This window comes from Mandrillus leucophaeus, unplaced genomic scaffold (assembly GCF_000951045.1).
Source record: "Mandrillus leucophaeus isolate KB7577 unplaced genomic scaffold, Mleu.le_1.0 Scaffold24, whole genome shotgun sequence".
Taxonomy (NCBI): domain Eukaryota; kingdom Metazoa; phylum Chordata; class Mammalia; order Primates; family Cercopithecidae; genus Mandrillus; species Mandrillus leucophaeus.
In genome coordinates this window covers 687,123-700,501 of record NW_012102476.1, presented here as the reverse complement: position 1 = coordinate 700,501, position 13,379 = coordinate 687,123, and the positions used below count along the sequence as shown (strand labels likewise).

The 13,379-nt window shown below is 45.3% G+C and overlaps 1 protein-coding gene across 1 annotated transcript in view; it reads right to left on the bottom strand.

The window, feature by feature from the left end:
• KIAA0556 (KIAA0556 ortholog) overlaps positions 1 to 13,379 on the bottom strand; it is a 259,351-nt gene that overhangs the window by 228,710 nt on the left and 17,262 nt on the right. Inside the window, exon 2 of the mRNA XM_011982338.1 lies at positions 5,339 to 5,394. Within this exon, the coding sequence (XP_011837728.1) occupies positions 5,339 to 5,394 (56 nt within the window). The remainder of the gene's footprint in view (positions 1 to 5,338; positions 5,395 to 13,379) is intronic.

Here is a 13,379-nt window from a genome sequence, read left to right as displayed (position 1 = left end):
CTCTCCAAAGTGGGCATTATCAAACAAGGTGAGAGGGCTCAAGAGACTTGTCCAAGGTCAACAGCTGGGATTTGAGGCAGAGCTGCTTGGCCCCAGGACCTGAACTGCAGCCCTCACAGCAAACTGGAGGTATTAATTCACAGAGCCACCAGGGGCCTCAGTGGCTCTGAGCAGTAAGGGGACATGTCCCCAGCACCATGCTCATGAGCCCCACAGTGCCCTAGGCACCAGTGTGGATGCTGTAGGGATGAACTGGATGATGAATACATATTTCTTCCTCCTCTGTGATCTCCTTTTTTCTAACACTGCATGATAAATTTACTTCCTAATGATTTTTGAGTAAACTACAATGACCACAATTTCAAAATCATTAATAATTCATGTCCAAGGGCCATAAACACTACATAATCTCCACAGGCAGGAACCATGAATACTTGTTAGAAACGAGGCTGAGAATATTTTTACCAGTTGAACTGAACTTATCTACTGCCTTCAAGCCAACCATCAAAGCTACATTTTTCAGAAATGACTGTAACCTGGCCAGGCACAGTGACTCAAGCCTGTAATCCCAGCACTTTGGAAGGCCAAGGCGGGAGGATCCCTTGAGGGCAGGAGTTTGAGGCCAGACTGGCTAACATGATGAAACCCCATCTCTACTAGAAATACCAAAATTAGTCAGGCATGGTGGGACACACCTGTAATCCCACCTACTCAGGAAGCTGAGGCAGGAGGATCGCTTGAACCCGGGAGGTGGAGGTTGCAGTGAACTGAGATCGTGTCACTGTACTCCAACCTGGGTGACACAGTAAGACTATGCCTCAAAAAAAAAGAAATGACTGTAACCTTTCCAATACCTCAGTTCAGGCCACCTCTCCAGGAAGCCTTTCCCGCCTCTGGCGCTCCCTGGAGCTTTATTTGGGGCTCATCTGTAATGTTTATCATTCTCGTCTTTGGTTTTGCCTCTTGGTATCTGTGACAGCAGTGGAGAACTGAGGTGCCTTCGGGGCCAGGGAAGCCAGGCACAGGGTACAGGCTCTACGACCTGGGTCGAGAGCCAGAGCTATTTATTTTGTTTCCTTTTTTTGAGATAGAGTCTCACTCTGTTGCCCAGGCTGGGGTGCAGTGGTGTGATCTTGGCCCACTGCAGCCTCTACCTCCTGGGTTCAAGAGATTCTCCTGCCTCGGCCTCCCGAGTTGCTGGTACTACAGGCATGTACCACTACGCCTGGCTAATTTTTGTATGCCAGTCTACTTAATCCATGGAAAGAGCTGGTTCTTATCCATGGCTGCACATCGGAACCACTTGGGGGATTAAAACATTCTGATGCCCAGGTTGCACACCCAGATATTTTAACCTAACTGGTTTGGAAAGAGGCCTGGACATTGGGTTAGTTATGTAAGTACGAATGAATGAATAAACATATGAATGAATAAACTGCACCAGGCCCTGTGCTGAGTGCTTTATGCCAGTGGTTCTCAAACTGCTGCACATTAGAATCACCTAGGAACTTCTTTTAATTAAAAAAAAATTTTTTGAGACAGGGTTTTGTTGTCCAGGTTGGAATGCAGTGGTGTTATCATAGCTTATTGCAGCCTTGAACTCCTGGGCTCAAGTGATACTCCCGCCTCAGCCTCCAGGGCAGCTGAGATTACAGGCACAAGACACCACACCTGATTTTTATTATTTTATTTTATTTATTTTGAGACAAGTCTCACTCTGGCGCCCAGGCTGAAGTACAGTGGCCCGGTCTCGGCTCACTACAACCTCCGCTGTCTGAGTTCAAGTGATTTTTCTGTCTCAGCCTCCCAAGCAGCTGGGATTACAGGCACCCGCCCCCACGCCCGGCTAATTTTTGTATTTTCACTAGAGATGGGGTTTTACCATGTTGGCCAGGCTGGTCTCGAACTCCTGACCTCAGGTGATCTGCCCACCACGGCCTCCCAAAGTGTTGGGATTACAGGTGTGAGCCACCACGCCTGGCCTCACACCTGTTCAATTTTTAAAATTTTTTTGTAGAGAAGGAGTCTTGCTTATGTTGCTCAGGCTGGTCTCGAAGTCTTGGGGCTCAAGCAATCTTCCCGCTTCAGTCTCCCAAAGTGCTGGGATTACAGGTGTGAGCCACCACACCCGGCCACCTGGGAGCTTTCAAATATCCAGAGGTTGCTAAGTACTGTGGTTGGCAATGTTGAAATGTGGATTTAACCATTTTAAATGTGGATTTAAACATCTTTTTAAAAATCCACAACTTTTAAATGTGGACATCTACTTTTTAAAAATTATAACAGGGTACGAGCTAGATACAACACACCTTTGGGCTGAATTTGGCCTGGCGAGTTCATTGACAACAGCCACATCTTCCCTTTATCATGGTGGCTTAAGATCCCTCAAAGAAGTACCCGATCCCAACCCAGGATGGAAACCACGTGTTCATCCTCCAGGGAGTGCTGGCCGCACTATCTCACCACCTTGAGAAATACAACATTTGTTCTAACCAGCTCTGGGAAAGAGACAGCTGGTCTCCGTGCCTTTCATGGTGACATAGTTTGATCTATACCTGGCATCCTGGGTGAGGCACAGAGGGCTGGGGAGTCAGGAGAGAGGGTGCAGGATGCAGAAAGAAGAGGTGGGTGGAAAAGGCATGTTATAATCTATCAGATGAGAGTCCTAGCAGCTTGCTGTTCTTTTTCTCCCCCCCCCCCCAATAATTATTTTTTAGTAGAGTTGGGGTTTTACCATGTTGCCCAGGCTGGTCTTGAACTCCTGGGCTCAAGTAATCCACCCACTTTGGCCTTCTAAAGTGCTGGGATTATAGGTGGGAGCCACTGTGCTCAGCCTTTATTTATTTGTTTGCTTTTGAAAATAATTGTTTGGGGCTGGTTTTTTGTTTTGGTTTTGTAACCGAACAAAATCTCTGTTAAGAGAGCTAGCACTCTCCTTTTTTCAGAAGGCCTGAAAGCGAGTGAAATATCTTTCCAGGTTAAGCCTGGGTATTGTGATAAACAGCCTCACTCTCCATTTCTCACTATAAGCGCCTCCCAGAAGAGAAATGATCTGAAATGCTCTCCCGTGATGGGCACAATGGGAGTGGCTGGGAAAGCAGCAATTAGGGGAGTCGCACTGCTAGAGAGAGACAGAGCCTCAACTAGTTTCCCCTGCCCCGCTCTGTGGTTCCCCAGTTATTTCTTAATGTGGATAAATGGGATGCTGCTATTCTGTGACCAAAGGCCAGGGGCAGGTTCAAGGTTTCCTCCTCGGCTTGCGGGCTGGTCTTCACCCCCGGTCAGTTAACTGAGGGAGGCCCACAGGTCTGGGCTCACTTCCATCCCTGCTCCTCCACCTCAGGGTCCCTGGAAGGATGTTGTGGGAAGACAGGCACTTGCTTCTGCCTCCAGAGAAAGATTCCTTACCAGAAGGAGTGGGAAAATCCACCCTGGCTTTGCCCCTAGACTGCCCACTTGGGCGACACTTAGATCTTTTCAGCAGCATCGAAGTTCCTAAGGCTTCGTCCAGCCCTCATCCCAGGTGGGCTGATTGAAAGAAAAAGAAAACGCAAACTGGCTATTCTGGTTACAGCTGATGAAGGAAACAACAGAAGGTGAAGGTCATGTAACTCACACGATGCTGAGTGCAGTCTAGCCCCAGCTTCCTCCTCAGAGCTGGCCAGGACAGCTCCAGAGATGGAAGGAGAAGGACCACGTCTTCTTGCCATTTTTGAGGCCCTGGACCCAGCTAAGCCAGACAAATGCCCTTTCATCATAGGAATGATGACACTTTACAATCAAAAGTGTCAGTAGGTATGTGTGGATGAATTTCTGGATTGGTCAATGTTTCTGATGAGCCACACAATTTCTCTCCCTGGCACTCCTGCCCCATCTCCACTAAATAAGACTCAATTTTATATTCTCATAAGCCTGGGACTTGATCAAAGGGCCCTGGAGTAACCTATGGCTCCTTACTACCACTTCCCACTCGCTTTAGGCGCCATGATCTTGCAACCTTCCTTATTTATGTCTCTCTGACTTTGACTGTACTGATTCCTTGGCCTGGAAAACTCCTAGTCATCCTTCAAGAAGCAGCCTGCACATCACCTTTTCTGCAAAGGCTTTCTTGATATTGCTGGAAGAGTCAGGTGACTGGTTTCTGTATTAAAATCTCACTTTCTCTGTCCTTCTATGATGGCACTTCTCACCCTGTATTGTAATGATCGTGCTGTAGCTCTCTTCCAACTAGACAGTGCATATCCCGAGATCAAGGACTGTGTTTCACTCAACCTCTAGTCCAGGTCCCCCTGGTGCCTGGCACAGAGCAGGTGGGTTCAGAGGCAGGGGGGTGGGGAGACAGGGGAGGGTGGTGGGTTTCAAGAATGACCACAATATTTTGTAGCTCTTCCCATCAAAAGGTGAGGTCTACTTCCCCACTCCTTGAATCTGGGACCTTGTGGCCTGCTTTCAAGAATAGAAAGTGGGGCTGGGTGTGGTGGCTCACACCTGTAATCCCAGCACTTTGGGAGATGGAGGCAGGCGGATCACCTGAGGCTGGGAGTTCAAGACCAGCCTGGCCAGCATGGTGAAACCCCGTCTCTACTAAAAATACAAAAAGTAGCCAGGTGTGGTGGCGGGCGCCTGTAATTCCAGCTACTTGGGAAGCTGAGGCAGGAGAATCGCTTGAACCCGGGAGGCGGAGGTTGCAGTGAGCTGAGATCGCACCATTGCACTCCAGCCTGGGCAACAGAGCGTGACCTGTCTTAAAAAAAATAAAAAAAAAATAGAATAGAAAGTGGTAGAAGCAACACTGTGTAACTTGTAAGCCTAGGACTCAAGAAGTCCTGCAGTTGCCACTGCTGCACTCTTGAGCCCTTGAAGCACGATGTGAAAAAACCTGCCTAGACTGCTGGCACACGAGAAGTATCTGGAGGAGAACTGAGGCACCCTGACACTCAAGTACCCCCTAGTCAACACAGCCATGAACTGCAGAAGCATGAGTGAGCCCCATGCAGAGCCTGGTCCAGCAGCAGAACTGCCCAGATAAGCCCCAATTGCTAACCCACCAAATCCAGAACTAAATATCTGGTTGCTGTTTTAAGCCACTAAAATCTGGGATGATTTGTTACACAGATGAAGCTAACCGATACACTCAGACATGATTATTACAAGTGATGGTTATTACAAGTGATACTGGGTTGGTAAGCCTAGTTGCTCACTGTCATTTGCTCCAGGATTCAAGCTTGGGACCCCGAGAGAAAACAGTAGATTTAGGGACACTTATTCGCCACCCTGCTCCCTCAGGTCCTTTCAAATGGAGTTGCCTCCCATCAGCCCTCGCCAGGGACACATTTACCTCCTTTTTCTCTCGTGAGCAGGACCGGCTTCTCTCAGCCTTTCGCAGAGTCTGACCTGTCGCAGTTCAAAAGCAGAACCAAGATTAAGGCTGTTTTAGAACAGCTAGTTTATCACCACAAAAGCTTTTTATTTGCAAACTGAATAGACGGGACCAATCATAATCAAATGATTTTAAGAAAATGCAGCCTATTATTATAATGGGAAAATGGCACACTTTTGAAATAGACCAACGGCAAGGAAAATGGTAATTCACACACTTACGTTATTTGACTATAATGAACAAAGCTTCAGCCTTTAATCTGGAACATTATCTGTACTCTGAAAGGGCCTAGGGACTGTAGTTCCCCCTTTGAATTACATTTTTATTGAATTGTTTGGAATTACATGAAATGCCTTCCTCTGTGCATACACACCTAACCTTGGATGACAGCATACCAGCGTGCTGCGCCAAACCCCCACATCCACCACACAGGTGACAGTGCAGATGTGAATGAGTGGTAATCACCTGCATTTCACATAATGGGCAATTTCAGAGAGAACTGTTGCTTTTCTGGGAGAGCCAGAAGACTAACATTTGAAGGTCTGCATAAATTCAACAGACTGACATCATAATGTTTAAATATGCTGTTTCCAATGCAGTTTTCACAACTTTTATGCGAGTGTCCATTATAAAAGAATGCCTTGATGCAAAACTAATAGATTGCTTTGGTTTGAAAATATAAAACAAGAGTCACTGCATTATTGTCAATGTATCTCCTAAACTGCCCAACTTCACTCTCCGGTGGCTATTTGTGAAAATGCCACAACCAGTGTCCCCTTAGGTAAGAGCACTCAGAAGACAGGAGCAAAAAAATGCTTAGTGACAGCTTAGCAACAGGAAGGCAATGGGGACTGAGTCTCAGAGAAGACACACGTCTTTGGACATGGTCACTTCTAGTCAGTCTGCACGTGAGTGAGGGGTAGGGGAGAGGCCACATCTGGTGATAAAGCTCAAGGGACGATGCTTTTGCCAAGCAAGTGTGAATAAAGGGAAGAGCCAAGGCCTAGGATGAACCACTGGACACGGCCAGACTCTAGGGCCAATGTGTAAAAGAATTTCGAAATGAGGCCACTGGAGAATTTACAGGAGGGCGTGGATCACACAGTACTAGTATTTGCCTATGTGCCTTCTTAGAAGTTCCAGGGGCTAATCTTGGATCAAGCCTGGACACCCAGCTGCAAAATTCCAGAGATGACTTCACAGTGGTGAGTTAACAATCCAGCCATTGTTGAGATGACACCAGCCCAATGTCCAGGTAGACTGGGACCCAAGATGGCCACCAGAACAAGACACACAGACAGTACTCAGCCCAATTCCTGCATGCATTCCTTATCAAGTTTTCCCTGTTTATTTATTTATGTATTTATTTATTTTGAGACGGAGCCTCACTCTGTTGCCCAGGCTGGAGTGCAGTGGCATGATCTCTACTTACTGCAAACTCTGCCTCCCAGGTTCAAGCAATTCTCCTGCCTCAGCCTCCCAAGTAGCTGGGATTACAGGTGTCCACTGGCTAATTTTTATATTTTTTTAGTAGAGATGGGGTTTCACCATGTTGGCCAGGCTGGTCTCGAACTCCTGACCTCAGGTGAACCGCCTGTCTTGGTCTCCCAAAGTGCTGGGATTACAGGAGTGAGCCACTGTGCCTGGCTCACTCCTGTAAGGGAAAACTGGAGTTTTCTTCCCCGCAAAATGGAAGTGGTTACTTTGGATAGGAATCGGATCACTTCCCCTTTACTAGTTTTGGTTAATAAATTCACTGTCTTATTACAAGGCCTCACTCTTATTAATTGAACTCTGCAAGCAGCAAGCATGAGACCTGCATTTAGTCGTCCAGTTACATTAATGCAAAGAACACAGAGCTTAACTACTAAAATGTGAAAGCAGGACAGATGTCATGGCTCATGCCTGTAATCCCAGCACTTTGGGAGGCCAAGGGAAGAGGATCACTGGAGGCCAGGAGTTCAAGACCAGCCTGGGTAACATAACAAGATCTCATCTCTATAAAAACAAACAAAACAAAAAGAATAAAATAAAATAAAACATAAAAGAAAATCTTTCTACTGGAGTTAATTAGAAGCTTTTTAACTCATTAAATCAGAAAATAATTTGCTTATTTTCTAATGAAGAGAATTCACTCAATTAAGAGCATTTATTACCCAAGCTCCCTAGAAGATTGGCTGGCCCAGTCCTCGCATCACTGAGCCTCTCTCTCCCCTCCAGATTAGCTCGATGCGAAGACAGCTCCTGCTTGTCAAGGATGGAAGCGCTGTAACCAGATTACACTGTGCCTGTCTACCGCACTTAGCTTCTCTGAGCATCTTCCTACCTATATCTCATTGATTCTCACAACAACTCAAAGAAGGAAGTGGAAAAAGGTGACATTATTATCAATATATGCCACTTGCAAAATTAAGGGGGTGTTCCTCTGCATTTTGCAAGGTGACCTGCCTGCTTCAACTATGAAGCAATAAATAAGGCCAAATGTAAACGATACATGTGTACTTCATTTTACAGAACAGATGTCTGTCTGGGGAAAAGAAAAAAAAAAAAAAGAAGTGACTGCATTGAATTTTGTAACTACAATACTATTCTCCCACTTATGATTTCAGCAAGGTTTTATCTGCACATAGGATTCATTTTCAATGGTTAGCACATTCTGACACTTTGCTCTAGATGAAGATAATCTTCATCGCTACCATTTAGAGGGGAGTCGCATCTTCCTTGGATGTAAGTTACTGAAGTCATCAGGCAAAGGGAAAATCAGTGCCAAAATTACCCTTGATAAAGAGTCTTAAGCAACCCGTAAAGTACAGTCTACAGGACATAGTTTTTTATATCCACTGCTGTAGACTAATATGCATGCATATTTGATGCATATGGAAATGTATAGTACATGATAAAAATATATATGCAAAATACCATTTCATGATATTCCTAATTAAACTATTCATATTGTAATCACTCCCTCTATTTATCCTCTTCAGGTGGGAGGAGAGTGGTGGGGGTGGAGGTAAGAGCCCAGCATTGAGTTCATAAAAGTTCAATGCTTGGTTGATGCAGGGCCACTGTATTGGACACCTACTATGTGGCGAGTTTCTAGGCGGAGGCATCATCTCCTGCATCCTCACAACCACTCCTTTAGACCAGAGGTCAGCAAACTGTCTCTGTAAAGAGCCAGATAGTAAATATTTTTCACTATGTATGCCATAAGGTCATAAGACCACAAGGTTTCTGGTGCAACTACTCAACTCCACCACTGTAGCAAAAGCAGCCATAGACAATATGCAAATCAATGGGTATGACTGTGTTCCAATAAAACTTTATTTTAAAAAAATTATCACTTACAAGTGGGAGCTAAACATTGGGTATACATGAACATAAAGATGGGAACAATAGACACCGGGGACTTGAAAACGGGAGGGAGAAAGGGCTAAAAAAAACTTCTGTTGGACACTATGTTCACTATATGGGTTCACTATACGGGGTTAATAGAAGCCCAAACCTCAGCATCATGCAATATACCCTGTAACAAACCTGCACATGCACCCCCCCCCGAATCTAAAATAAAGATAAAAGTTTAAAATTAAAAAAAGGGGGGGGCTGGGCATGGTGGCTCATGCCTGTAATCCCAGCACTTTGGGAGGCCGAGGCGAGCAGATTGCCTGAGGTCAGGAGTTTGAGATCAGCCTGGTCAACATGGTGAAACCCTGTCTCCACAAAACAAAAAAATTAGCTGGGTGTGGTGGCGGGTGCCTATAATCCCAGCTATTCGGGAGGCTGAGGTAAGAGAATCGCTTGAATCTGGGAGGCAGAGGTTGCAATGAGCTGAGATGGCACCTCTGCACTCCAGCCTGGGTGATAGAGCAAGATTCTGTCTAAAACAAACAAACAAACAAACAAACAAACAAAAAAACAGGTGACAGGCCAGATCTGGCGCACAGGCTGCTGTTGTTTAACTGACTCTTGCTTTAGATGAATAGTACCATTCCCATTGGTACAAAACAATGAAGAAATGAGAAACAAACAGGGTAAGTGATTGCACTGCTTGCTCAAGGTCACAAAAATGTAGCTTGTTAAGTGGCAGGGCTCAGTGCGCTCTTAATCACCATCATCACCGTCATCATCATTACCATGAACATCATTGTCACGGTCAGGTCATCATCATCACTGTCACTGTAATCACCACTGACTTTACCCTCACTGTCACTGTCAACCATCATCACCACTGCCATCATTATCATCATCTCCATTACCGTGGGAGCTCACCTGTAGTCAGGGTTTACTACGTGCCAGGCACTGTGGGCTCGGGGCTAAGCACATACATCAAATCATTTACTCCTCACAACCACCCTATGAAATAGGGACTATATTATCCCACTTGGCAGATGAGGGCACTGAGACCCAAAGAGATTAGGAAACTTGTCCAATACCACATAGCTAGTGAGTGGCAGAGATTTAATTTCAATCTGGGCAATTTGGCTCCTGAGCCTGCACTCCTAAGCACTAGACTCTAACTGTCCCTCGGCCAGGTCAGTAAAGGCTGGTACAAGAACAAAGGCAGTACAAGCACGTGCTGAGGAGGAAGTTCCAAGTAAGGAACTCTTCTGGGATGCAGCTGTTTAATGTGCTTTGGACTCCCACAGCAATTAATAAAGAGACTGGAAGGAAAGAATTCCTCAGTGAAGGTGGAGCTCCCTTCTAGCCAGATGGCTTACTGAAAAGATCTAGAAGATGGCAAGGAGCAGAAAATACCAAATGTGCAGAGGCAGGCTTGACATTAGACCCTCACGCCCATCGAGTCAGGTAAAATGCTCAGCCTTGGCACGGAAGGTCAGGTTTTGGAGAATAAAAGGAACTCAATAGAAATCTGCAGGTAAAGAAATCCAGTGTAAGGACCTCCCCAACACAAAAGAGTTTTGGATAAAGAACTTATTTCTGGCCAGGCGTGGTGGTTCACACCTATATTCCCAGCACTTTCGGAGGCCCAGGTGGGAAGATCACGAGGTCAAGAGATCAAGACCATCCTGGCCAACATGGTGAAACTTCGTCTCTACTAAAAATACAAAAATTAGCTGGGTGTGATAGCATGTGTCTGTAGTCTCAGCTACTCAGGAGGCTGAGGCAGGAGAATCACTTGAACCCAGGAAGCGGAGGTTGCAGAGAACCGAGATTGTACCACTATACTCCAGCCTGGCAACAGAGCTAGACTTGGTCTCAAAAAACTTATTTCTTATTCCCGGGGCAAGGCCCAGTGGCTCACGCCTATAATCCCTCAAAAGCACAAATGCATTTTTCCTTTACGCTAGCAGTATCACTACTAGGAATCAGCCGTGAAGAAATGTGTTCACAAACAGGAAACAAACGTATGCGCAAGGTATTTGCTGTATCATGATTTGCAATAGCAAATATTAGAAATAATAAGTCACTGAGTAAGTATGACGGATCTACACAACGTAATTGAACATTATAAAGCCGAAAGAATGAGCAAGCTTCTTATAGTCTACTCTTCATAAATCCTTAAAAGATGGTCATATTTTAGGTGAAAAAAATCAAGACAAGAAAGTATATGTTGTATGTAACTTTTTCTCTAAGAAAAAGGGAAGATCAAAATATATACTCATATTGGTTCTATTTGCATAAAGAACTACCCAGAGAGACATGTGAGGGACTTCTTAATGTATATTTTCTATATTGTTTTTATTTTTCTTTTCCTATTACTATTATCTTTTAGAGATTGAGTCTTGCTCTGTTGCCCATCCTGGAATGCAGTGGTGTGAACATAGCTCACTGCAGCCTGGAACTCCTGGGCACAAACGATCCTCCCACCTTAGCCTCCTGAGTAGTTGGGATACAAGGGTGTGCCACCACTGGGTGCAGTGGCTCATGCCTGTAATCCCAGCACTGTGGGAGGCTGAGATGGGCGGATTACCTGAGGTCAAGAGTTCAAGAACCGCCTGGCCAACCAACATGGTGAAACCCCGTCTCTACTAAAAATACAAAAATTACCCAGGCGTGGTGGCAGATGCCTGTAATACCAGCTACTCAGGACGCTGGGGTGGGAAAATCGCTTGAACCTGGGAGCCGGAGGTTACAGTGAGTCAAGATAGCGCCACTGCACTCCAGCCTAGGCAACAGAAGGAGACTCCTTCTCAAACAACAACAAAAACAACAACAACAAAAAAAAAAAACAGAAAAAAAACCCAAAAGGATGTGCCACCACATCCAGCTTTTTTACTTTTTTGTAGAGGTGGAGTCTTGCTATGTTGCCCAGGCTGGTCTCAGCCTCCTGGGCTCAATTGATCCTCTTGTCTCAGTCTCCCAAAGTGCTGAGATTATAGGCATCAGCCACGTGCCTGGTCTTATTTTTATTTCTGAATTATCTATTTGGATTTATTTCCTATTCAAAAAGCTAAAACAAACTAAAACTATGCAATGTCCAAAGGCTGATTTAAATGTGTAAAAAACATAACATAATGAGAAATGCTATAGAGTCTCCCATCCAAGACCTAAGATGGGGTAGGCGGTCTGTCAGAGGGAGATGGAGGAGCCTCTGTGAACCTCAGGACCCCAAAGCTTGCTGGAAAGAGAACACAGTATTTTTGGAGGACAAACTGCCTTCTTTTAAGAGATCAATCAGTAATGCGTGAGAGATAAGAATGAAATGATGACAAAATATGGTTTCTGGAAATTGAAACAACAGTTCCTTAGTGAAGCCAATAGGTTATTGGTGACCTGCTCATTTATTTGAGGGCGAAGTTTTTATGAAATGGCTAGAGAAGATGAGAAGGGAAAAACAAACAAACAAAAAAAAGATAAAGGAAGGTGCATTAAAAAAAGATAAAAAGATAAAAAAAAGATAAAGATGGGTTGTCTGATGATCTGATTTCACTGGGAGTCAGTTTTTCTAGTGCTTTCTGAGCACCTGCCATTGTCAGCTTCTTCCCCAGGTGATAGCTCTTGAGATTTCCTACCATTTGCAATGACAAAGCCACATGGGTCACAGAAGCAAAGCAAACTGCCCACGGTCACACAACAAGGAAGCAAGGAAGGGTTAGCAACCCATTAGTCCAACGGCTGACCCAGTGCTCAGCATGTTTGCCCCACCCTGCTGCCTGCACACCATTCTTCCAGTCCAGGAAGGAGAGCCCCCCCTGTCATTACTACCCCCACTCCCCTACCCCCATTTCAACTTCCTTTTTTTTTTTTTTTAGACAGAGTCTCACTCTGTCGCCTGGGGCTAGAGTGCAGTGGCGCAATCTTGGCTCACTGCAACCTCCGCCTCCCGGGTTCAAGCGATTCTCCTGCCTCAGTCTCCCAAGTAGCTGGGATTACAGGCGCCCACCACCATGCCCAGCTTATTTTTGTATTAGTAGAGGGTTTTGCCATGTTGGCCAGGCTGGTCTTGAATTCCTGACCTCAGGTGACGGGCCCGCCATGGCCTCCCAAAGTGCTGGGATTACAGGAGTGAGCCACCACGCCCAGCCGGCTTCCTGAACCTTGATTCTTGCTTCTACCTATAGCGTTCACAAAGATAGACGTGTGTCGGAGTGAGGCAAACAGAGGAAGGTAGCAGGATGGGAACAAGGCAGGCTAAGAACAGCTGTCTAGGAGAGGCATGGTTGCTCATGCCTGTAATCCTATCACTTTGGGAGGTTAAGGTAGGAGCAGCTCTTGGGCAACAAAGCAAGACTCCATCTCTTAAAAGAAAAAAAAAAAAAAAGAACAGCTGCTGGTTTCCATACAGAAAGGTGGGCCTGGTTTTGTTGGATTAGATTTTCCAGAGAAGTGGTAAATAAATCTAGTCTTCTAATTTTTAAATGGTGATGAATAATTTAAAAAATTTTAAGGCTCTGTACAGGCTAAAAAAATCAGGCCTCTAGTTTCCAACTACGTACATAATAACTAGGCAGACAAATGGAAAAATCTCCCACTTTCCCATTCTTCCTTTTTTATCTTTTGAGATGTTTCGCTCTATTGCCCAGGCTAGAGTACAGTGGTG